At 42.7% G+C, this 27,048-nt stretch overlaps 1 protein-coding gene and 1 long non-coding RNA gene across 2 annotated transcripts in view; one reads left to right on the top strand and one right to left on the bottom strand.

Moving 5' to 3' along the window:
- LOC307035947 overlaps positions 1–27,048 on the bottom strand; it is a 74,362-nt gene that overhangs the window by 6,697 nt on the left and 40,617 nt on the right. The window lies entirely within an intron of this gene.
- LOC307035944 (paired box protein Pax-7-like) lies at positions 480–25,576 on the top strand. The gene is made up of 5 exons (XM_079675816.1): positions 480–716; positions 10,949–11,114; positions 11,728–11,924; positions 19,791–20,055; positions 22,401–25,576. Exons 1-5 carry the CDS (start codon positions 525–527, stop codon positions 22,514–22,516), a joined length of 936 nt encoding a protein of 311 aa, XP_079531942.1. The 5' UTR covers positions 480–524; the 3' UTR covers positions 22,517–25,576.

Raw genomic sequence — 27,048 nt, 5'->3', positions numbered from 1 at the left:
GTATCCATAGATTTAATTTTGCTCTCAAAGTACACCAGATTGATTCATTTAACTTCAACATTTAAAAATCTCTTCCCCCGGACCCCCCTAGAGGAGGTGAGGTCCACCACCTGCCCACACCCCCTGTTAAATTGTCTCACCCACATTGAGGATGCTTCCTACGCCCATGTTTAATTCCATGCGTCAAGTCAGGCAAATTGGGTCCAAATGTTATTGCATCAATGATCTGTTAACATTAAAATAGCTAAATAAATGCTGTAACTATTTTGCTCTAGACAACTCAAGGGCTCAGGTAATGTGATTACTATATGAATAATGGTCCAAAATAGCATTAAATTCATAGGGTTTTTTGTTAAGTAACATACTTTAGTCGCTGGCCGGCCGATACATGCTGCGCATTAAGTGGGCCGGTCTGTCAATTAATCCCCGGGCCACTTTTCCCCACCAGTCCGCCCCTGCGAAGTTCTACCTGCCGAACACGGAACTAATGTGTGTCTCCTCCATGTGTGTGTCCAGGCAGTCGGATGGATGAGGTGTCCGATGTGGAGTCGGAGCCGGACCTCCCTCTGAAGAGGAAGCAGCGCAGGAGTCGGACCACCTTCACAGCGGAGCAGCTGGAGGAGCTGGAGAAGGCCTTCGAGAGAACCCACTACCCCGACATCTACACCAGGGAGGAGCTGGCCCAGAGGACCAAGCTCACAGAGGCCCGGGTCCAGGTAGGAACAATTCCACCCACCCACTAGGGCTGTACCCGAATATCCGAATATGCGAATATTCGTTCGTTGGAGTACTATTCGTGTTTCAATTTTGTTATTAGGATATTTGTTCTTTTTTTTTTGATTGAATTTATTGAAATCTCCAATATCAACGTAAGAGCTTGTGCCTCTTTGGGGGGTGCTAACACTTAACCATAAACTTCATTGTTTACTTTCTCCATTATGTAGATATGACTTTTCTCAGTTAATCTCCGTCACGTTGTTTCCATAGCAATGACAACTTCCTGTCAACAGTGCTAACTCTCCTTCAAAATAAAAGCATGTCCATAAAAAATAGGAAGCCAAGCCAAATTACACTTAAGCCCAGGGGTGCACATCACTTTTTCGCCCTGTTTCTCAAAGGAGCACCTGGAGATGGTGCTTGGTGCGCATCCTTAAAATGAGATAAACCGGACCTTTTGAGGGTTACTTGACTTTATGAACGGGGGGGGGGGTTAGTTAGTGCGCTAGTGAGCACGCAGCAGGGTTACTGTGCGGAGCGCATAAAGCAGACCCTTCACGCAATAGCGTGGACGGATTAAAAAAATTAAACCTAAATGGCTCGCAAATTATATTTTGGCGGCCGTTAATATACCTGGGCGACCCGCCCAAGTAAAGTCTACGTGCGGGAAACCCTGCTATCATACCAGCTCTTATGCAACTCGCAAATATCTATCTCTCTCTCTTCTCTCTTTTCTATCTCTCTCTTTTCTCTCTCTCTCTCTCTTCTCTCGTCACTCTTTTTTCTCTCTCTCTCTCTCAATGTTGGTGCGCAAATGCGCCTTTTTCAAATGATCCGGTTCTCCTTTTTTGGCGGGGGGTGCGCATGCGCACCAGTTATGTGCAGCCCTGCTTAAGACGTATACAACTGCAACGAAAGTAACAAACACAATGCAATATCCTTTTCAATTTCAAAGAACACAAATTGGGTTGTATACATTAACAAATAACTAAAAAACAACAATATTGTAGAATAAAAAATTGTGTGCAGTAAATAATTGCAAACCATGCCCCGTAAAACTCTGATAAGTTTTCGTGAAGCCGCCATTTTATTATCCTCGCATTAGCATTATTAGCATCAGCAATAGCCCAGCGCACCAACGGAGAGAGACTAACTTATGGCAACACAAAAGAATACATGGGAGCGGTGGAGATGAGGAGGTGTCGGGGTTCTGGCGATTTACTCGGAAGGCTTCAATAGAAGCTGCTGCGAGTCCCAGCAGCTTCTACTGAAGCCAGTCCCCAACTCCGGGGACCTCCAGCCGGGGACTTCGGGTGGCAGTATACGCCGTGAAGTTGTTTGCGGCCTGCCAGTAAACCCAAAGCAGAAGAAGAAAAAGAAGTGACGTCAGCGGCCCCCTCAGGGACTTATTCCGGTGTGAACCCGATTTACTAGATAGTTCCAGGAAATAAAAGTTCCGGGGAAAAGTTCATGGAACTATTCCTGGGAAAAGTACTTGGTATGAAAGCGCCTATTGTCTCACTCTGTGGGGGCCACAGGTCCATTTGGACAATACTAGGTGTTATACTACACCCGGAGCATGGTGCTGAACCTGCCACATGGTTAATCCTCTGTGCCTTTCAATCTGTTTTGAGAACTGTGTTTTAAGTTTGATTGTTACAATATGTCACATGATTCAGATTATTAACCAGTGTTGGGACTAACGCATTACAAAGTAACGCGTTAGTTTATTTTTGACAGTAACTAGTACTCTAACGCGTTATTTTTTTTATTCAGTAACTCAGTTAACGTTACTACATGGTGCGTTACTCCGTTATTTTTTTATATAGTCTCGGCTCCCAGACGTTGGTGAGCGGCGCCAACAGCGAGGCGAACAGAGATGAGAACTGTACTTAAGTACAGTACTTGAGTGTACCAGATACTTCCTGTGTCACATGCGGAGAACGCGCTGTGGGCGTGTTTGTGTTTACTAACAAGACTATCATGGCGGTGGCGGAGCTCAAGTCGAGTTTCTCCGCCTGGAGATATTCTCACTATTTCACTTTTGTCGAGCACAAAGAAAAGAACGTTTTATTTAAATGTAAGTTGTGTCTTGGCGGGTCAAATATCCTATCTACTGCCCAAAACAGCAATTCAAATATGTTGAAACATCTGCAGAAACAACATGCTGGGACGAAGCTAGTAGCTAAGACCACAGACCCAGGCTCATCCGATGCCACTCCACCTCCACCTAAGCAACAGCGGCTGGATTTTAACCGAGGGACTGCTAGCCAGGGAAAAGTTGACAAAGCCATTGCACGGTATGATGTAGAACACATGCAGGCTATTTCTACTATTTCTATTGCTATTTCTTGATCAACAGATTGTATTATTCTCCAATGCAATAACAGTACTGAAATGAAGGCTATAAGGGCATTAATGGGAGCCCTTTTTTTAAGTAACTAATGCGTTACTGTTCACAGTCACTTTTGGGTGGAAAGCATGGGCGCGGGAAGGGGGGTGCTGAGGGCGCTGCAGCACCCCCTAGCGGCAGGCAGGGGGTGCGGAGCTCCCCTGTCTGAATTATTATTTGACGGTTATTGCTACTCCCGCTGTGCATAATCTGTGTAATATGTAGCCAATAAATTCCACGTTGTTGGTAAAATGATATTTTGGCCTGCCCCGAATGTTTTTTCTGTAGCCCCGGACAATTCTACCTCAATAATATAATACATTAACCGTGCTTTACGTGAACCTCATCAAGACACTAGAAAGGACGGCAGGACTGTAATTTCCCGTGTTCAGTGAATGCAACAGAGGCAAGACACCAGACCAATCAGAGAGTTGGATGGAAATAAAAGTGTGCTTGTGTCATTCAAGCTCGCGGCTCTGTGTGTGTGCGGAAATAGCGCATTTAGTGTGTGTGAGAGAGGGGGAGAGAGAGAGGGACCGGTGCCAGCAGCAGGGACCGTGTTGTTAGCATCTGGTTAGCTAGCTGCACTAACGGACATACGGAGCTGTTTGTTCCACAACAAGCTGGAGGAGAGCTCTCCTCTCAGACTGAGAGGCTCAGGTGAGCTAAAGGACTCTCTGAGTGTTTAGATAGTTAACTTTAGTCAAAGTTATCTCAGTGGGTCTCAAACGGTTTGGTCAAAAATTATTCAAAAGATTATTTCCACGGCACACCTTCATATGATCATTATAGTTATAAAAAACATAAGAGAATAAAGGAAAAACAATTATGAAATACTTTATGGCAGTAAAACAAGAATACAGTTTGAAAGGGGAGTGATTTGTAAAATATCCATAAAGAAAAAGAACATCTGCTTACAGTTGTGTTTCATCTGGGTGTTGAGAGATGTATCCATAGATCTCTTAATGTTGCTCTCAAAGTGCATCAGATTGATGCTTTTAACTTCAATATTTAAAAAAAATCTTCCCGGGGGAGCATCCCCCCGGACCCCCCTAGAGGAGGTGAGGTCCGCTCCCCACTCGTAAAAAATAGCACTTTACCCCTGCCAATATGCCGTGAGCTGATTATCGAGCCTTCATTGTAACAGTCGCGGGTTTACTGTGTGTTTGCGTGTGGGGAGTTTTTTTGTGCGTGCTCTATAGTGCCCGTAATAGTGTTCACTGGAGTCCAGCACCTCAGCACCCCCACTCAAAATACCTTCCCGCGCCTCTGGGTGTAAGTAATCAGTAAACTAACTGAGTTACTTTTAAATGAAGTAACTAGTAATGGTAACTAGTTACTGGTTTTCAGTAACTAGCACAACACTGTTCTTAACAGATCACATTGTACATTCACCCACTGAGTTCAACCACCATTCACAAATACATGCAGTATAATGCTAGACACTACCAGCTGTCCACATTTTAAGGAATGTGTCTTTGTCTGTGAGAGCTTGACGGCTCCCTGTAGTGCCAGAGAACACAGTGCAGAGCTCTAACAACAGCTGTTAGCTTTCCAGCAGCAGGCTGGTCTCTGCATTCCTCATCAATGTCTCAATCCCTGACATCTTGGCTGGAATCTGTATTTCCCACCACTTTCAAGCCCACAAATTCCTAGCAAATCACTAAAGGGTCTGGGCTGACTCATGGGAGCTTTAATCCCAAACAGCAACGTGGATCAATCAAGGCCCATGAAAACTGAACATTGAGAAAGTGGTATGGCATGGAGACCAGTCCACACTCTAGTTATAATACCTTTAAACCTCAACAGTATATACCTCTACTTGACACTGGCCATCCTGCTTTCACTAGACACATTTTCAAAAAAATAATTAAATGTACAGTTGAAAAAATAATCCTCTCTCAAGGTTCACGTTCACACTTGGTTTGGAGCTTTTTACCGTATCACATGGTCCTTATCCATGTGTCTTGTCATTTGTCAAGAGTGAACTGACAAGTTTCATTTCACCAAAACAAACTCAATCAGCTGATGTAGACGTTTTAGTGGAGAGCTCCAACGGAAGCGAGTAGGTAGACCTTGAGCAGTGACCAGTGTTACCCCTCAGGTAACATAAAACTGAACGACCCTTTAGAGCCAGATCTAGGTTGGTTTGTTGTGGGCTAAACGGGGGTGCAACATGGTGTCTCCAATGAAGAGGATAGCATCCTGTGTAGAGATAAAGGGATAATTCTAAGCTAATGAAAACGCAAAAATTCTCAGTTTCAGCTGATGCTACACTAATGACAGCATAGTTATGGGTGATGAACAGTGTTGGGTGTAACGTAGGGTTACGTATGGTAACCCATGTTATATAAACTCAGCGGAGCCCTCTACTGGACTTTATGGGTGCTCCCCTCGATCCTATCTATGCACGCTGAGATTATTTCACTGAGACTCATACCCGTAGCCGGCCCCCTGGGCGGGCCTACCTGAACGCGCGCGCATCCACCGCATAAGAGGCGGCCTCGCCCGCTCACTGCTATCCCTTTATTTGCTCTTTTAGCTAAGGATAGGGCAGCAGTGCTCCATAAGTAGAGGGCCTGACGTATACCCGCTCTGCTGTCCCGCGAGAACACCGCTCCATCCCCCTGTTTCAGACTGGCTTTCTGTTTAGCAGCCGCTGCGCCTCTCTCACCTCTCCCTCGGCCAACGCCAAGGAGAGAAGAAAAAGAGGCTGCTGCGGGCCGGGCACACCCTGACGCGCTTACCCAGCGGAGGTGTGCCATAAGAGAATTTACTCCTCCTGTCTTAATGCAGGGGAAAGGAAAACCTCCAGCCCCTATGGGCTCATGTGCGCGTTACGTCCCCCGGGGCTGGGGGCCCAGGAAACATAAGCACATTACGTCCGGGGAGGGGGTCAGATGCCCACTGACCCACAGCCCCCCTCTCCTTCCTCACCAGTCCTGCATTGCCCCGGCAAGCACAGACGATGAAAAGGAGCAAGCCATGTCCAAGAGATAAAACTTAATGAAGGCCCCTGGTGTTGACCAAGATGCCGCCGTGCATACAGTATGTCCTCCACACTCACGCCGTTAAATAAGGCTTTTGATACAGCCACAGCCCGTGTAGAGTGTGCACGGACTCCCGTGGGGAAGGTCTTCCCCGCCTGTCCGTAGGCATGTGAAATGCATTCACAAAACCATCCTGCCAGACGTTTCTTGGACAAAGCTTTTCCAGTTACCCCACCGCCGAAACACACAAACAGCTGTTCTGTTTGTCTAAGGGCAGCCGTGCGCTCTACATAACATGCCAGCGCACGCACCGGGCAGAGGAGGTGCAATTCAGCCTCCCTCGCCCCACCATGGGGTGGAGATTAAAAAACCCCAATTGAATAGCCCTCGACCTGAACGCACTCCTTAGGCTCTTGGGCACAGAGGGGGGTTCGGTCTGAGTGTCGCACCGCTTTGGTCACCGCGGATGTTTAAACTACTCGGGTGCCCTGATAAAGCGGTTAACTTGGACACTCTTTTGGCCGACGTTAAGGCAAGTAGCAATGCTGTCTTCCACGACAGTGCTTTCAAGGAGGAGAGCTCCAGAGGCTCAAATGTCTCTGTGACCAGAGCCTCGAGCACCAGCGGCACGTCCCAATGCGGGGCGGAGGCGCGCACCACTGGGCGCAGCCTGCTGACCCCTCGCAAAAACCGCGTCATCAGCGGTTGACCTGTCGCCAAATCGACGAGATAGCTTCTGCATACACTTTCACTGTGGAATGAGCAAAGCCCTATGTCCACTAATCACTGTAAGTACGACAAAATAGATCCCAATGTTACAAGATAGGGGCTCTATTCTCCGCTCCTCACACCATCGCTGGAATCCCAGCCACTTCAGCATGTAACAGGCTTTGGTGGATCCTGCTCTAGCTGCCTGGATAGACTGAATAACGCTGTCAGACAATCCACCCTGTCTCAGCCTGTCCCTCTCAGGAGCCAAGCCTGGAAAGGTTGGTCCAGAGTGGGTAATGCCCCAATTGCACCTGCATCTTGAGAGATCGCCTCCCAACTTGGGGGAGCGCCCAGGACTGGCCCACCTTCATCTGTGTCATCTCTGAGTACCACGGCGCCCCCACGCGATCCGGTGCTACTAGGATAACTGACAGACGTTCCCGCCTCACTCTCCCCAGGAGAGGGAGAATGAGACGCAACGGTGGAAAGGCGTAGAGCAGCTTCTCTGGCCACGGCTTGTGTGCAATGCGTCGACCTCCAAAGGCGATTGATTATGGTGGATGAAGGAACCATGAGTTCAAAAATCTTACATGTGTTTAGTTGAAGTCTCATGATTGTGAAGGTCACAGCATATGAAAAACATAATTGTCATTCCTTGTAGCACTCAGCGGGCCCTCGCCTGTCTGGCTGCATGTTTCTAACTCATTTATTTACATGTCACCTTTAATAGACCAAGTGGGCAACTGTGTATTCATTCTGCCACATATATGTGCTCTTGTTAAGATATAATGCAAACGGAAACCCAATTTAACATTATTATCAAAGAGAATAATATAAAAACAAAACCAGCTTAAATAGAAAAGGTAATGTATAAATGACAGTGCAGTGTATGATATGAATAATTATTTGATTTAATCAAAAGCAGGGACAAAAACTATAAAACAAAAAGTATCCCGACACTGGACAAACTGAGGTATGTTTTTGCTTGATAAATTAATTCAGAAGTAATTGATTATAAATATTTCTGTTGATTGGTAAATCAATTAAACACATTTTTGTTTCTGCGCTATACAGTTCATATCTAAAAAGGAATAAATGAGGAGTAACGTTTTTCTTTAGGGGGAGATCAGACTCGACTTCTTCTCAGTAAACCTCAGGGCGACAACACCTGTTATAATTATTTGAGGCTCCTCTACAGAAATGGGATTCCAAATGATCTTCTCCACTTGAAAGGCATGTTTCCATTTGCTTTAAAAGAAAAAGGAGGATTCCTGGAGAAAATGGGCGGGTGGGGAGCTGCAGGCAGTACTCAGTCCTGCTACTGCCTCTTTGTGTGTGTGTGTGTGTGTGTGTGTGTGTGTGTGTGTGTGTGTGTGTGTGTGTGTGTGTGTGTGTGTGTGTGTGTGTGTGTGTGTGTGTGTGTGTGTGTGTGTGTGTGTGTGTGTGTGTGTGTGTGTGTGTGTGTGTGTGTGTGTGTGTGTGTGTGTGTGTGTGTGTGTGTGTGTGTGTGTGTGTGTGTGTGTGTGTGTGTGTGTGTGTGTGTGTGTGTGTGTGTGTGTGCGGCTTGGGCGGTATGACGGTATTACGGTATACCAGGGTATTTCGAAATACCGTCGGTATGATTTTCAATACCGTGACATCACAGACTGTTCGCCAAATCACAGATGCGTTTCATTCTATTACACTGACACGGAGTTTTGACAGGGACGACATTGGTTGTAATGCACAGCACGCGCCAGCAGAGGGCAGGGGAGGGCAGTCCGTCTTTCCCGCTCTCAGAGCTCAGCACAGAGCTCAGCTGAGCAAGATGGCGGCAGCATTTGCCGGCCCCGAACTCGGACAACTAGTAAAAAAGAAAAAGGCCTCTGCGCCTGTTTGGGACTATTTTGGGTTTACTCGTCGCCAGTGACTTCATCCAGCACAACGAGAGACAGAGGCACTTCTTTGGGAATGTTTAAGACGGGGTGAGTGAGTGTTGACATTTTTTAATCCTATGCAACTGGTTGATGGTTTTGTAGTCGAGGTCGGACGGTTTTAAAAACGAAAGCATTTACGTGCTAAACATTCACGCGAGTAATCCAATTTATCAAATGGAAATAAGGTTTTTAACACATGCACGGAATAATATTGCCAAACTAGTTAGTGAATATAGCAAACTTTATTCAATAAGTCAAGTATTTACTCCCGGAAAATGTTTAGGTATGATGATATATTGTTAACTTAGCTCACTATGGAAACAACGTCGGACATCTACAAACGCGTCCTATATCCGATCTCAAAATGTGCCATTTGCACAATGTGTCATGTATGCAGCCCTTGTTTTGCACCTACGCGCACGTCGCGGCACTTTGCGAGCGTCTACCGGCTCGGGCTGCATTTTACACCGAACATATAATATACCGTTCGAAACATCTATTTGCCCGAACGCCACCTCACTCAAGTCGACCCAAGTCATACCGTCAGTGGCGGCTGGTGGAAAATATTTTTGGTGGGGCTGTTGATATAGTGAGTAAAAACATTTTTTGGGGGAGAAATGACCCCTTAAATTGGGACTTATACCGTCATATACCGTATACCACGGTATGATGTCAGCAAGGTATGACGGTATGAAAAAAATGATACCGTGTGTGTGTGTGTGTGTGTGTGTGTGTGTGTGTGTGTGTGTGTGTGTGTGTGTGTGTGTGTGTGTGTGTGTGTGTGTGTGTGTGTGTGTGTGTGTGTGTGTGTGTGTGTGTGTGTGTGTGTGTGTGTGTGTGTGTGTGTGTGTGTGTGTGTGTGTGTGTGTGTGTGTGTGTGTGTGTGTGTGTGTGTGCGGATAATATCATGTGAATTGTAAAACGATGTAAATGATAAAGCTGAGGTGACCTGTGTGTTCTGTCAGTGTGTGTGAGGAGGAGACATTTCTGTGAGTGTGTTGACTGTGTGGCGACAGGCTGAAACCTGCCCTGAGCTTTGACTTTTTGTTGGCTTTAATTAAGAAATTGGAAATTAGTGCCCCGCGAAATTGAAAACGCTTTAGCTTTTGGCAATACACACTGCTTTGTGATTTCACAATCTTCCTGATGTGGTTCCTTCAACTGCTGCCCGGCTTTGAGTTTGTATCACGTCAGTGGTTTGCTTTTTCGCTTGAAGACTCTGTGCATTTGAGTTGAATGTTTTCACACTTATTCCGTCAGTAAACAGACTCCTCCATTACTCCACTGCAGCATCAGTACTAAAACCACCAGACTCAGGGACAGTTTCATTCCACAGGCCATAAAACTGCTAAACACCTGAACTAAGAACATCCATAACATTCATCTGTTTGTAACTTACAAATTATGTATCACTTGTAGACTCTTATGGCACTACTTATATTCTATTCTATTTGATTGTATTTACTTGCACTATTTTATCTATGTTATTGTGTTGCACTGTTGGAGGAGCCTGGGACCTAAGATTTTCATCAACATAACTACGGTACTGTAGCAATGTACGAATGACAATAACAGCATTGAACCTTGAATTGAATTATGCTTCATGTTTGCCAACAAAGAAACTATTTAAATTAGGTATATTTTTTCAGTTCAAACTATGTCATACATAAATAATAATAAATTGTCCCTGCCTGAATGTCACTCACACTTCCACATTCACCACATCACCCACTAACTCCCTACAATAAGCAAACACGACTCTCAGCATTTACCTTGAAGGCTGGTCTAGAATATCAAGTGACATGATTGGAATTCTTACTTTGCCTTCAACAGCTCAACATCATGAAACCTGTTATGATTTATTGTGTGCTTTTGTCAAATTAAATCTGGTAGATGGAATTAAACTTGATTTAAACTCCAAACAGCAACACGTGATTATGTAAGGAAGTGATTATTTTTCAAAATTCCTTATTTGAGCTCTTCTGGGGTATTCAATCTGAAAATACTTAATCTAATTTAAATGTAGTTGCATCAGGTTGTTCAGGAAGTCAACATTTCTTATACACAAAACAAATATGTTCCAGTAGCCTTTTCCACTGTGATAATTAACATAGCATGTGACAAAACATAAGCTAAGTTTCTTCTTAATGTATTAATATCAAACATCTCTGAGAAATGTCATGAATTATTAAACTTTATTTCCTGTTCTGATTTTCCCACAGGTTTGGTTCAGCAATCGAAGGGCCAGGTGGCGAAAACAAGCAGGAGCCAATCAGCTAGCAGCTTTCAACCACCTGTTGCCGGGTGGATTTCCTCCCACAGGGATGCCAACACTTCCAACGTACCAGCTGCCAGAGTCCAGCTATCCAACCAACACTCTGTCCCAAGGTAGAGGATCTCACAGTGCATGTAGATGATACACGATAGAAGAATCTAGCAGGCACTGTGACGTGTTGCTCCACCAGTGCCTGCACAACAGCTTTCCCACTGTTTAGCATAAATATATATCAAAACCTCCAAATCAGGTGCGTTTGGTGTTGTGATGACACACATTTGGCTCCACCACCTGACAGAGGTGTTTTCTTGTTCTTAATTTTTGAAACGTGGGTCCACTTGTGATTGTACAAAGTGTAACCGAGAGGAGCTTCTCTCACACAACTGAACTAACATGATCCATTAGTGACAGCTGATGGGACCTGACACCAGAGGCATTTCTCATCTGGAAAAATCAGCTGCTAGCTGAATATTTCCTACACTGCTGGCATACGTTAATGAATGAGAGATATGGAGTTATCAAAACCAGGTATTCTAGTTTTTTGGATATCAGAGTCACTTAAAGCAAAAGGCCCACATTTGTTTTTAATAAATAAAACATTTATATTCTCTGTTTTCTGTAGTTGAAAGAAAAACCTATGTCAAGTACACAGTCATGCTTGTATAATTGAACAACAGTAACAAAACCTTTTCTACCGCCAATCTTCATTTATATATTTTTATTCAGACGTTAATGGTACAGTCCACCGCCCACAGCCGTTGCCTCCATCCACCATGCACCAGGGCGGTCTGGCCAGCCCTGACAGCGGCTCGGTCTACGGCCTGGCCTCCAACCGCCACGGCTTCTCCACCTACTCTGACTCCTTCATGAGCTCTGCTCCCAGCAACCACGTCAACCCTGGCAGCAACGGACTCTCACCACAGGTAAGACCTGCTGCACCGCATGTGGATACGTAACATTTACCTGGTGGATCAGGTCAATTGCATAAAGAACTAAACAGTGACCGTGACCAGTGTGGATTTGTACACACGTCCTATTGTAAAGCGTCTTTGAAAGGTGCTATAAAAATCCAAGTTATTATTATTATTATTTGTATCACATTACTGTATTGGAAGTATTGTGTCGTTACGCAGACAGTTTGGTGGGTCGGCCTGTTTGATGTCTTGCTGCAAATCATATTAATGTTTGTAGTGTAGAGACTGATGTTGGATGACTTGGAGAGGAAGTCATTTCGATGTTGCATCTGGTACCTCCCAGAGCCTTAATTTTTTGTTTAGGCCACAGTTTGAACTGCATGATTCCCATACAGATGGTAGTTTCTGGAACTTTTATAAAGTTTGCTATCCCTCAGTTATCAGTAGTTAATGATGACATATCAAAAAATCTGCAAAAACCCACATTTTCAATCATGGAATGGCACTGAGTACATGTACTCAAGTAAAGTATTACAGATTAAGCTTCTCCACTATTTGAAGTCTTAGATACCATTAGAACTGTTGGTAATCAATGCCCAAGGCTGATCCTCACGAAGACCTGGGCTAATCATTAAGTTTTAAAGGCATCTTCAAAACCTGTCAACTAATTACAGTGCAAGGCATGATGTCACTCTACTCATTAAAGAAGAGACCGATACTCTATGCGCCTTTGTTTCCCGAAATCTCTACAGGAGTTGCTGAGTTTACAGCAGCACAGCACATGCTTAATCTGTGATGCTGTCCTCCTGCTCCACCCCCACATTAAAAGCACCTGCCTCACTGCCTCATTGGTCCTCTTGTCAGTTGATTTACTCTCTCTGTTTGTTTGAGTATGTATGTATGACTAGAATAAGAGTATTTAAATGCTATAAGTTTATTTAGTTGTAGAGAACAGATCAGATTTCATTGTTTTTCAATTAAAAAGATCGAACTGACTTGAAGTCAGTAAGTGCTGAATGAACTGCACCCCCCATGCTAATGGGGGAATTAGCACAATAGAATTTAACTAATCATTGTATTCCCCATTCTGTGGCTCAGTCTGTGCAATTAACTACATCGTTCATCTCCATGGCCCCTCATGGACTCTGGGTTGAACTCCCATCACAAAGATGTTCATTTGGAGAGAAAATCCTTTGAAATCTTCAGGGGGAAAATAGAAAATAAATAATCTAATTGACTGAGATAGTTAATTGAATACAGCGACTGTCTTTCTGTATAATTAACAGATGTTGCTGTCAATGCGGACTGCTCTAATGAATTGTGGCTGATATTCAAATACAATATCTCGTTGTTCTTCTGTTTGTGTGTGACCTTTGGTCGGGTGATAATGAGTTTTGTGAGACACGTGGTGAACCGGATCGCTTCACTCAAATTAGTTTGAGTTTCACTAGACCAAATATACTGGGTGGCAAAGAGTTATTTGAACAACACGATTGCAACTGACTTTCCGTTAATCATGGTTGTTTCATTTTCATTGGTATTCACTGGAACAGTTTAGTGTTTCTATAGTGTAAAGTTGTAAACCCTTGCTGTGGTGTCTTCCGGAGGATGGGGAGATGTTCTGGTCGGGCCATTACCACTTTGGGAAGATGACTGTTGTTGATACATTTTTTTGTATTGTTTGTTGAAGGGAGAGGAAGTACCATTGCAGGCATAAAAGAAACATAAGCACAATTTCCCTTCAACTAACACACCTCTCCACACACACACTCTAAACCCTGACATAATGAGCAAAGGCAGTGTGTATGGAAAAAAAGGAAATGCAATGTATAGTAAAAGAAGACGGAACAAAATATGTTTTGGATGAATACACATAATACACACACACACACACACACACACACACACACACACACACACACACACACACACACACACACACATTCACACAACCTAGTCATTGAGCGCAATGCAGGGCTTTACAGGATCATTTGAATAGTTCTCTTGTCTTCAATAGAGTTGTTCTCCTGCACTGATGATGTCTGACTGCCATGAGTCTTCACTTGAAATCATCATTGCTGGATGCTAACACAGCCTGACTCATTCACAAAGAGTTGGCAGCAGTAAATCTGTAACACTGTGTTTGTGTGTCCAAACTCAAATGAAGGAGGGAAAGATTCCTGTGTTATCCCATCTTGGTCTCTGGAACAATAACCATTCCAAATGAGACTTTTTATGCAGCAGCAGCAGGGATTGTTCTCCCTGGCAGAAAAAGACCAGTGATTCATACCCATACCCATCTCTGACTGTCACACATGCTGTAGCGCAGAACACCCTGAGCAACAACATCCTCAGGAAGGAGATAAGATGTGAGCAATCTAATGCACCATATTCTTCTGAAGTACAACAAATACATTCCATGGAACATGCAATGCAATGTAAACTGAAATGATGGATTCCTACATAAAATACAAAATATTGCATAACTGACCTCAAACAATAACAAAATATGTTCATGCAGCAAACTCATGCAGTCAATCATTTTGATTGGCCAGAGCCACAAGCACATTGTTGGCAGTAAAATGACCGTCAAAGCTTGGACATTCTCGATGCAACTGGACAGGTGTTTGTACATGGATTTACTGTTGGTTGGAGAAAAGACCTCCCCCCAAACTAAATATATGCAATACGCTATGATGTCAGGTAAATGATGCGAGATGAAATGGTTCCGTCATAAAGTAAATGTTCAAATATTTCAGTGCATGCTTTATATATACTAGCTAACATGATATATGATATATATGAGGAGGTATATCCTCAAATAGTGTGGAACTATGCTGTTTATAACATTAAAGCTCTTAAAAGGGTTCATTTAAAGGAAACATCTGATTTGAAGAAATTGAAATAAAGCTATATGCAACACCTAAATGAACAGACAACTCCTCACAATATGTTACTATACATTATATGTATAACGGAATTTGCAGTTTCTAATTTTCTATTATTTGTATTAAAGAAAATACATAATTTTAGCAAAGCGGGTAATCAAAGGATTAAACCATTTATTATTATCCTTCATATTAAATTCTTATCTAATCGTGTCATGGTGGTTACGTTTCTAAATCAAGAGTAAACACACCTAAAGCGATGCAGGGTTGTTATTTGACAACCTGGCTGCACACACACATACTGCCATGTGGGAAACAGAGGCTTTTTGTGGGCGCCCTTTAAAGTCAGAAAATACAGTCAGAGGGCTGCAGGGGCCACACACCTCTAGTGGGTCATGCATGATGAATATTTTTGGATCACTCATTCATCGTTTCTTTGGAAAATGTTGCATGTTATAGCTTTAAAGCAAGACTGACTACCATCCACAGAGTACCAACATATGAGTTGGCTGTAGAGAGAATGAAGTGAAGCTGCTGCTGCGTGTGTTTACGGTGCTCTCAGTCTATACTCAATGGCTCTGAGTCTCAGCTGAAGCATTTCCATTCTGCCATTGACCCTTTCTTCACGCTCCCAGGCATTTACATGAGATAACAACCGAGGCTGCGTTCCTAAGATACTTCAAAATTACAGATAGACCGTATGCTGTACGTCTGACAGGCAATAATTCGATTTGAAACAGCTATATTGCATTTGGAATGTAATTCACACACGCCATTTCTGTGCCTCCTCCTGTCACATTGAAGGCGACAGAATTAGAGGCTGACTTTCATGTGGAGATGGAGTGTGCAGCCAATTCCACGTCTTATTGATTGAAAGACAAAAAGACAGTATAGAATTCTATCCCTCTGGTTGCACTGCATGTGTAAATAGAAACCATTTCACAGCTTCACCATCAGAGCTGAACAAACCCCCTCCCCCTAAGAAAGCCTGCAAAAATAAACCACACTTTTTGACAGATTCCCATAAATGTAGCCTGAGAGCCCTCTAAGTGGTTAGGAGTTTTATTTCTTCAGTCAGACAGTCAGTAATGCTGGCCCACTAATCCGTTTTTGTCAGGTCAGACAACTTAGTGACTTGCCACTGAAGATGAAACTATTACTTCCCCCAGTGACCCCAACAGATCAACACATCACACGAGTGAAGAATAACACATTCTCCTCTCGCATTCTCATTTCCTCCCCGGTTTGTTGTGAGAGGAATATTTAGCTGCTTTGGAATGGTGGCTGGTGCAGCGCTCTGGATGCTATTTGATGTTGGGGTGAGAGAGACAGAGAGGGGAGAGTGGGTGAGTGGGTTTCAGTGTGGGGGGATCAGAGCTGCTTTGGTTCTCCAGCTCTGTCTCTTTGATCCATATCCCCAGGCCTGCCGCGCTGCCGCGCTAACTCAGGCCTCTGCCCGTGAATCCTGACAACTGTCGGCCTAAGATAAGGAGGTGGGTTGGGGGGGTGTGGGGGGCCTCTTCTACCAGCTCCCCCCCCTCCTGCCCACTCTCCTTACACTGCATCGCTATCACATATACTGCCATTTAAATTCACAACAAGGAATCGTGTTGAATTATATTCAAGAGGCTGAGCAGAGAGGCCCCTCCCTTAAATAAGATACAAATAGTAGCCCCCGCATTCTGGTGCCCGCCCTCCTGCAGCCCCCCAGTTCTTAGTGTGTTGCCACGGCTGTTTGCACCTGAATGTCAATGAGTGTGGTGCCTAATATCAGTCTCAGCTGCTATTAAAATTAGCCGTGCTAAGCCCTTTGACTGGGCACGCTGTCAACTGGCACGCTCTCATGTCAACAAATCAAAAAGGATGAGCACATATATTTACATCATTCCTATAACGAGGGATAGAGTGGGGGCAGGGGGGTAGATGTTAATTAGAAATCGCCTAAAAAACAGATTCAGTTTGGCAAGAAGCAAAGGAAGGAGCTTTTAAGCAAATAAATAAATAAAGACAAGAACTACTCAAGAAAGCTGCCAGAAAGATGAGGAATTTAAATCATACCCAGTGATGGAATGTTTGTAGGATATGTTTGTACTTATTTATGTATCACTCAGAGTGTTCTCCTCCTCCCACAGTGGGACTGAACAGAGCCCAGGGTGCTGTCTGAGGACTGAGTGGGTAGAGAGAGCTAAGCCCCGCTGCTTCCTGTGCTTGGGAGAGGATGTAGGCGCTGAATGACTGCAGCACTCCACCTGAAACTCATTGCCTGTTTTATTCATGTGATCACTTTTTAACACTTGCACCCTGACCACATGAAGGCCTGAAGGTGACCATTACTTCAGACTCCTTCATATCTCTAGTTTAGTGTGCTGTGTAAACCATTGATGCAGGCGTCATTATACTGGGGACACGTCCCCACCACTTTGCATTAGAATCATTTATTTAAAATGTTCTGAAAATAGCATGCACAAAGAACTGCACACTTTGAGGTTTTTAGCACAATAGAACATGTTCAATCTGGAGGAGTGTTCCCACTCTGGGTGTCTTTCTGAGAACCCAAGTGGTGCACTTTGGACCTGAGACACGTTCAATGTTAGGAATCATTGAATAGAGAATAGTAAAGCTATTAATGCTCCTGTCTTGCAGCAGCAGCATAGCATACTTACTGCTTTAGTTCAAATTAAAAAAGAGACAAAAATCTCCCACACAGAATTATTTTTAATAAAGGTAATGGTTGTTTAGATGTTGCCATTATCAGCCTATAAGAAGCAAGCAATGCACAAGTGGAAATGTGAATCTGTTTATTCGGCCAGAAAAACTGAAGCCTAACCATTATGATTTCTCTTCCACCGCACGTCACTGTCAAGGGGCAAGAGGTCATTCAAACCATCAGGAAACATACTTTGAAGATAAAACAGAAGGGAGAAAAACATATTCAAATCTCTTTTGATGTGCAATAACTGAAACCACAAACCACATACCCCGAACCAAGGGGCAAGGGCCAACAACATTATAATTAATGCCATCTCTGTAAGATACATGGCCCAGCAAAACAGATATACATGGGCTTCTGCCACCCGAGCATTTCACCTAATTGGCCATGTGCCAATAAGAGAAAACAAATATTTATATAAATATTGAATAAAGAAAATATTTCTTCTTTATTATACAATGCTACTGCGAGGTAAAGATATTACATCATTAAATATTCCGTACTAAACATCTGTGTGCCTGTCTGATGCATTCAGGCCCCAGCTGTCGCCCCCCGTCTCATGCTGGGATCCATCTCTGTTTATTTACATGTCATTATGGGTTGGAGCAGCAGATATTAACCCTGTCAGCAGCACTTTGACCTGACATCCCTCAAAAGGCAAACCTCCCGCTGCGTGAGCTTCATCCTCTGACCCAACCCCAACCTGTTCGCCTCAAATCATTAAAGGTTCATTTGGAATAGCGGTGAAGATGGTGCAGTGGGTGGTGTTGTTAGAGGGGTGTGTTAATAGTCTCAGTGCGAGGCCCTGCAGGAATAGGAGCTGCACACTGTTTCACAGGGGAAAGCTCGTCTGTGGGCACAATGATGCACCCACTGATCAAAAAAGTGTGTATGGGGGGGTACTGAAGCATTTTTCAGCTGTGGTTGGATCTGTAAATGCATTGATATAGAAAAAAACTAAAAGGATAATTATTAAGATATATTAGAGTTATGTTTACCTGAGCAGAGAATAACATATAGAAATACTCTCCACCAGAATCACCAGCTGTCCCAAAGCCATTGTAGACTGTCAAGACAATCTAAGTATGTACATGCACAAAAATGTACATTATTCTGAATGTATCCGGACATTAGGTAAATATAGCGGAAGGGTGGAGTTTGTATTATTAGCAAATCAAACCAAGTATTGGTCAGAAAAGTGGAAAATGTCAACTAACATATGATCCAACACACCTGTATAAAACGCCTTGTCGCCAATATACAGTAAGGCAGCAATGATGAATAAAGATCATTCCTTAAAGTCCATGGACCTTAAATAAGAATGTGATATGGTCAACTACACCATTTCAATGCCCTTGAATCCTTATCTATTATTTGCAGGAATAATGTTCAAATGAAATGTATTTTATGAACTTTTAGTTCCATGAACAACCCAAGGCTGTACTGGTGCCTACTAGACATTCAAAGACCGAATAAACTGTCCAAACTTCATGGTAGTATTAACGGCTAATGACACCACAGACACACACCAAGGTCCCTGTCATCTGTGTGTTCATTTGATTTCTTCAGGTAGTGTGCATAATATTTGTCTATCAGCTCAAACAGGGTTTGAAGGAACTTATTTATTGTTACATCTCTGTCGGTGTGTATATTTTTGTTCTTTATGACATGGAGTCCTTTTTCCATCACTGATGTGGGAGTTGGATGTTAAGCTGATAGCATATGAACTTCTGATTTCATCAGATAATGTGCATTTCAATCTGACGGGCTCAGTGTGCTGTACTTCTGACTTTAGCTTGCATGGAAGATAGTGATAGTGGGACATTTCAAGCATCTGCCTTTATCCCAGTCGCTGTATCCGCCCAAAACCTAACATCAACCTGCCGCTGTGAGGTCAATCAGAATGAAGCATTTAACTAAATGAGACCTCCTTTCCTCGGAGGCTGTCAATTAACTATATTACCTGTCCATTGTTTTGTTATACTGCTGTATTCAATGAGAACATCAGGGTTCAGGAGAACTTAGGCCTTTATGTACTTTAAATGTAATTAATAATCTGCTGTGCAAAGTGTGATAGGAATATTGGCATACTTTTTTCAAACAAACACACACACGTACACTCAACGTAAGTAAGTAATATCCAGGTTAAATATCTGTAATGAATGCAGTTAGAACAACCCCTCGTAAGGTTCCTCACAGAGAGTTTAATCATTGTTTGGCTTTAACGGTGATCTGAGTAGTGTACTGAAGTGTGAGTGTTCTCCTCCTGTGTTTCAGGTGATGAGCATGCTGGGTAACCCCAGTGCTGTTTCCTCTCAGCAACAACACGACTTCTCCATCTCGCCGCTCCACAGTGCCTTGGACTCCTCTCCTTCCAACGCCCTCTCAGCCAGCTGCAGCCAGCGCTCAGCTGAGAGCTCCATGAAGACAGTGGACAGCCTTTCGTCATCCCAGTCCTACTGCCCCCCCACATATAGCACTACCAGCTACATGGACCCCGCTGTGGCTGCTGCCGGCTACCAGTACACACAGTACGGCCAGAGTGAGTCCTGCTAATTCACACTAACAAACAGCAGCAGAGTGGCATGTGTTTTCAACTCTGATAGATATATCACTTAGTAAGAGACCAGTTTGTTCAAGTCTATTTTATGATGAAACAATGCCGAAACACATGGGCCCAGCTTTCAAAACCACTTCTTTGGAGAACACTGGATTAACAGTGTAATAACTCCAAGAGAATCACATGATTCTGCCACTTAGTAGACTTTCCTCTAAATAATTGTTTTATATTTGATTATAAGTTGTAGTTGCAATCTCATGGACCATAATAAGGTGAAATGCACAGTAGCAGGAGTCACATTATTCAAATGTATTGTTGTTGAGCTTTGGGAACTCCAAGCATCTTATTAGGAAGTAAGAACGAGCTCCACTCAGACACACTCTCCGTCTCACTACATAATGACACATTACCCCTGTGCCTACAGAATATGGATATTACATTAGAATCTTGAGGTAAGGAATAGGAGTCCATTATGAATGTGTACCCTTAAACGCTGCCACTCAGCCTTCTGATCAGTTACGATAACATTGTACCTGCACAATGACTTAGATCTTAATTCAAACCAACAAACACGATCATTACATTACAGCAGTAGTTATAATCAGGTTAAAATAAAAAACATATTTTTGATGCTTTACATATAACTGATCCTCTCTGATGTGTGTGGTGTGGCCCTCCACCCCGGCCCCTCCCTCCTGCTGACAGATTTAGCCGTCTTCTTCAGACATTTGACTCTTCTCTTGTTCTAGAGCAGGAAGCTCCTGACAGATTAAAGAACATACTGTCAAAGTGTGTGTGTGTGTGTGCGCGTGCATGTGTGTTATCAGATAGGCTCAATCTTGGAGGCAGAGGACTCTCACCGTGACTGCTCAACAGGGATTTAAGGTATAAGGCTGGTTGACAGGAATAACAGCTTCCTTTAGAGGGCCTCGCTAAACCCTTGTGAACACACACACACACACACACACACACACACACACACACACACACACACACACACACACACACACACACACACACACACACACACACACACACACACACACACACACACACACAGCTCCCCCACTAGCTGTCTGGGTGACTGGCATCTTGGCAGACAGACCTGCCCACCCATAGGTGCTCCTCTTTCTCTCAAACCCCAGCACTGAGTGACAGCTTCCTTTCTGTGCATGCAGGCATCCTAACTGACACGCCTTACTTATCTCCCCTTGATAGCCAACACACACACATGCACACACCATGTCACATCACATCTGCTGTCAGCCTCCTCTCTCCTGCCCTCTGAAGAGAAGTTATCAACTGAACCAGGGAGGGACAACCTTCAGCACTCAGACAGAAACATATTCCAGCATTAATGCCAGCTTTCCAAGACCTGCAGATATTCCACTGAGTACCTGTCTCTGTCTGTGGAGCTCTTTTGTCTGTCTGGCAAAGCTCTTGTTAGTCAGTGTGATTAGACAGGAAACAAACAATTCTGCAGCAGAATAATGCATGTTCAAGTCCAGTGATATTCAATATATTTACTAACAGGTGTGTATCCAAATCCTGATACGTCTTCTTCCTCTGTTCTGCAGAGCTCCATTATTGTCCAAAAAATATTTTAAAAAGTAAGCTAAATCAGAATTGAAGTTGACTGTATTTAAAGAAGAGAAGAAACCCACCAATGTCAGGTGTCATGTTTCATTTATGGCCGGTTCTGATACTACAAGCATTATTCTGCAATGACTATGACCCGCAGCAGGTTGTACCAGCTGGTCTTTACTACGCCAGGTACTAACTGTAGGAGTCTTAAGAATGGACAACCTGAGGCCTAGTCTCAGGCCTGTGAATACTGACTGCTCAATGCAGGCTGCTATTTCCTAGCAATGTGCGTTTGTAAGACACTTTATATAATATATATAATAATAATTTCCCCGCTGTCTTGATAATGTGTTGGTTATCATTTATCAGTTGTGACAACATTATTATTGAAGATCAAAGGAAAATAAATATGACTCATTGAAATAAACAACATAAGGTATTTTTACTGCACCACTTGGGTTACCAGAAATACACCCAGAGTGAGAACAGTCCTCCACATTGAACATGTTCTATTGTATTATATTATTATATTCAAAGTGTACACTTCTTTGTGCATGCTATTTTCATAACATTTTTATTCAAATGGACAACATTTCTAAAAGTGGTGGGGACAAGTATAAATGATGCCTACTGTAAGCCTATAAATAGTGAAATCAGATAAAGTGCTCATATTGCAGCGGTCTCTTGATGTTCTCCTGTATACCTCATTGACTGTCCCCTGTGTGTCTCCTGTCTCTGGTCAGCTGCTGTGGACTACCTGGCGAAGAACGTGGGTCTGTCCGCTCAGCGCCGGGTGAAGCTGTCCGACCACTCAGCTGTTCTGGGGCTGCTGCAGGTGGAGACCGGCCAGGCCTACTAGCACTCAGCTGTGCATGCAACACCTCGTCACCAGCACTACCATCCACACGGAACTCCATGACATTTGTCTCAGATGGCCTGCAGTGTATTGGGCTGATATTTAAGTTTTTTACTCTTCATCCAGGGTTTGAGGACTCAGTGATGCAGCTGTCCAAGCTTTAAACATTCCTTGTGGGACCACTCCTATTTTAATGTTGTTCATTGTGCTCTAAATATTTGACACAGCATTGGTATATTCTCACTTTACTGAATAACTATAAACCAGTGATATAAGAAACACTGTCACTGAACCCTGAATCAGTTTGGGCTGGGTGTGACCTCTGACCTGTTACAATTGTTCCCGTCACAAACTCCCTTTGATATAACCTCAACCAGGGTTTCCTTTTTTTTAATTGTCCTTGTCCTTAAAGACAAATGTCTGTGGAGTTTGTATAAAGATTTAAAATTCCTAAGCAAATTCCAATCTATTATGATCGAGCTCATTGAGTTCAAACACAGTGGAAATACTTTATTTGAGGTTCTTGTAATGAGTGTTAGTTAATAGATAATAAGGCACTTTTTATATTAAAGATGCATTATAACGCTATTATGTATTGATGGGACTATATAGTGTTAAAATATTATTATTTGACTACCCCTCATTCACACATCAATGTGTCCAAAGACCCTTTGAGAGACACAAATTCATCCATCCAGCCTGGGAGATGGTCGCATAGCTGTAGTCTAAAAGATCATCTTTTTAAAAACGCATAGTTAACTGTTAATCGCTTTATAAATGTTTATTTTCATTAGTTAGGCTTTAGATTCAATACTTGCTGAACATGTGGTCATTTTTTATAATTGCATAGTGATTTAATAAATGCAAAATAAAGTATGTATCAATCGTAATAAATCAAAAAAAGGTTTAAACCAGGATATACATAAGTTAGTTAACTCAATACATATTTGTGTAGTCCTTTTATATATTTAACAATTATAAGAAACTTAGAAACTTAAAGGAGGCTATAAACTGTTAACACGTTTCTTATAAAAAGCTTATCTGAAATAAATGTGTTTATAATGCTTAATTGTATAATCTTAATAATACTTAATAGTATAGTATTTAGTGTCTTATGAGCCCAATATGAACGGTTATTACAAGAACCTAAAGCCAGCCAATGAGCAGGTAGCGTTACGGAGGGGCTCCTGACTGTCACATGACTGACCTCGTATTATTGAGAGGACAAAGGTCTGATTATACCCACAGATTCATAATAAACAAATGAACCTGACATTTTTACACACTTGCCCAATACAGCCTGTGTGTTTGAGAGGATTAGTTTTATAAATTGACAGAAATGTGGGAATACATTTGTAGCCTATTTTATTACAATTCCGATTATGTTTAGAGGGAATAATCTTTGACCGGAGAGATGTATTTATATTAAACAAAAAGCAGTAATGATCATGAAAACGGACCGAAAGGTCAGAACACACCTTAGCGTACAAAGTCACCTCCATGAGGATTCATATTGGGTTTCATTCATTGGCATGTTTTTGGTTTTGTTGTCCGACAGATTTACGTGCGATTTGATATTGGATCATGAATTCTACCTCAAAGTCCAGTGTGTTGTACTTCTGACCACTCTCAACTACTTGAGGTCAGCAAACAGGTTCAGCTGTTGTCTTGAAGAACTAAACAGACAGATCCTGGCTGAGTGTATACCTTTTTTTTTTACCTTCAGAAGAATAAAACGCTAGTTCTACCCTTTATACTTTGTATATCTTTGGGGAAAACCACTTACATATGCATACATACGTATGAAATATCAACAGGAGATATTGAAAAGAAAATCATGTGTCAGCCTTCAGGATGTGTGTATGTGAGGGCAATACACTCCTCTGTAGCAGCAGACACGGGGTGTATCTCAATGTCGAGTACGCTTGCTTGGTAGCACATGTCTTCCGAGCGTCTTGCTTCAGAAGCGAGGCAAGAATCCTTCCTGGCATTTCGGAAAACAAAGAGTGGAACAGGCTAGCAAGTGTGCAGGTGTGCGTCATATGAGAGGCCCCGCCTTACATTTTCCACCACAGATTTGGGGAAATTTCTCGCTACGAAGTACGCCGGGCTCGGTAGAATTCCAACTATGCTGGACATTGGAACAGTCCTTCGGCGGCACTCGATGACGTAGTATGCGTGAAATAGTGGCTCTGGAGCAGCTTTACTCAACATTGAGAGACACCCATGGACTCCCTCTGTGTTCTGTCCTCCACCAGAGCTCTGAGGAGACTGAGGTCCAACAAGCTCCAGACTGAGGAGCGGACCCTCAGTGTGACAATCACTGCAGACACACGATTCTCCTGTACTTTCTCTTTTCACTTCTGATATAAAAACACACGCTGAGATGTACTACTTCCTGGAGAAATGGTGCTGTGAGGATCTTTTTCTCTGTCAATGTTTTCATGTCGTATACCATGACAACTAACTCCCTTTTGATGTGTTTAAATGCCTTCTTCGCACTTAAATCTTTTTCAATCCTGCGAAGACGTTTCAAGTTAAAGGCGTCCAGCAAACCGTCCAGCAATCTCAGAAACGCAGAGTATCATACATCCACACATTGTTTTAACTGCCATTATTTGAATATCGGCTTGAATTTGAGAATTTCTGTTTAATATGTCAAATGATGAAAATGTATTATGTGTAAGAATATGTATAAAAACGATTGAACACTGTCTCCTCCAACATTCCAATCCTCCAGACACTGGCTGTGTTAACCTTCTACCTTGTGTAAATATATATTTTTTACTGACAGCAAACCAAGGAAAACATAAAGGATCAAATATACAGTAATGCTTCACCTCCCTCTCCTGTTAACCTCTTGGTCTTCTTTCTGCTTGTTTTGTGCTGCTTTCCGTTTGGCATGTTTGTATGTTATCATGGTATAATTTATTCTACCTGTATGGAGTATTAGACTAGTGAGTGACACATTTTATTGGCATTTCCTCCCCTCTGCTCCTTGGTGTGTTAACTGTGACACTTGCGTAACTGTCTGTTCATTAAAGCTTTACAAATGGACCAAGACCCTAGTGCTGGATGCTGGCTTTTCATTTGACTGAACCTGCTGTTTGTATGCAGGGTACAAAGAGACAGCACCAGATAAAGCATCATTTACTAATGGTTTACTTTCATTTGTATCATATTCATCTGGTGTCTTGTATCAAGTATCTATACTCTAGTTAATCGTAAAAAAAACAACACGTATAGCCAACCATTTTTCATCAACAGCGCAGGTTATTACCCTGGCACAGACAGGACTGACACATGAGGTAGACTACACTGTATGTGCAGAGGCATTCAGAACAAGAAAGACAGTCACTTTATTGTCAATCTTCTGTGTGTGATACAGACAGGGAGATCGAAATTCTGTTAAATATATACATATGTGTATACATACCAGCGACGTGCAGGCAGGGGAGGCAGAGCCTCACCTGTCATACTCCAATGTAACGGAAAAACAACTAAAGAAAAACTAAATAGTAATAATAATAAATGTGATCTATGATGTAAGTGTGATTTATGTATGACTCCAATCGCTTTGTAAAGTCAAAATCAGCATATTTGCCGAGCTCCGCTAATCCACTAATTTAGCGCGGGCACTTATTTTGTGAGCGCGCTCAAGCCAGTTACTGTGAGGTGAGGTGAGGCACAGATGTATCGAAAGCCAAAGGTGCCATAATACGCCCGTATGTTCGTCCGTAGTTTCGCACCAACTTACGGGGAGGCCCGTAAATTGGTGCGAAACTACGGACGAACATACGGGGAGGCCCGTAAGTTGGTGCGAAAAAACGGGCGAACATACGGGCGTATTTACGCGCGGTTTTTCATATGATAATGAGCCCCTCCTTCTGATTTCCATAGCCAATGAGTTCAAAGTTTCTGTAACGAATCAGTGAAGAGTAAAGCCAGACCAAAGCAATATGTAGAGGAAAAGTTCCTGACATTGTGAGGCTGTAAATTGTACGTTATTCCAGATGCATGGGACTATGTATTAATTTGCCTTTCAATATAATAAATATATCAATCAATATATCCTGCCTTCATTGTCTTTTAAAATAAAATCGCCTTACCTTATCTTACTGAAGGGTATTTATGTCTCCTTAAATCACCTTTTAAATGTACTTCTTATAACATGGTGTTGCATATCAAAATGTTCAGTCTCTGGTCTTGCTAGAAATGCAAAGTCACTCCTCACCTTAGAGCACTGTCTTATGAGATACTTAGCTTAGAAATCAGATTTTTGGAAAACTTAAAAACTCAGATGTACTATGATGTAGATGAAAAGTTCCAAGGGGACCAAGTATTAATTTTCCTTTGAATATAATCAATAAATCAAACAATATAAAAAAAAAATATATAAAAAAATACAATTGCCTTACCCTTTTCCTTAACCCTCTGGAGTGTGAAGTGAAGGGTATTTTCTCAATTTTTAGATGTCTCCTTAAATCAACTTTTAAATTTACTTTTTATAACATGGCATGGTGTTACATGTCAAA

The sequence above is a fragment of the Notothenia rossii genome (assembly GCF_949606895.1).
Source record: "Notothenia rossii genome assembly, chromosome: 4".
Classification (NCBI taxonomy): Eukaryota; Metazoa; Chordata; class Actinopteri; order Perciformes; family Nototheniidae; genus Notothenia; species Notothenia rossii.
Note: the sequence above shows the minus strand (reverse complement) of the source record. Positions and strands in the feature narration are given on the sequence as shown.

Bases quoted from the DNA above. Each gene is read 5' to 3' on its own strand.
- LOC307035944 (XM_079675816.1), top strand. From the start codon at position 525: ATGGATGAGGTGTCCGATGTGGAGTCGGAGCCGGACCTCCCTCTGAAG. The intron at 717-10,948 runs GTAGGAACAATT...ATTTTCCCACAG, and splicing joins TCACAGAGGCCCGGGTCCAG to GTTTGGTTCAGCAATCGAAG. The intron at 11,115-11,727 runs GTAGAGGATCTC...ATTTTTATTCAG, and splicing joins AACCAACACTCTGTCCCAAG to ACGTTAATGGTACAGTCCAC.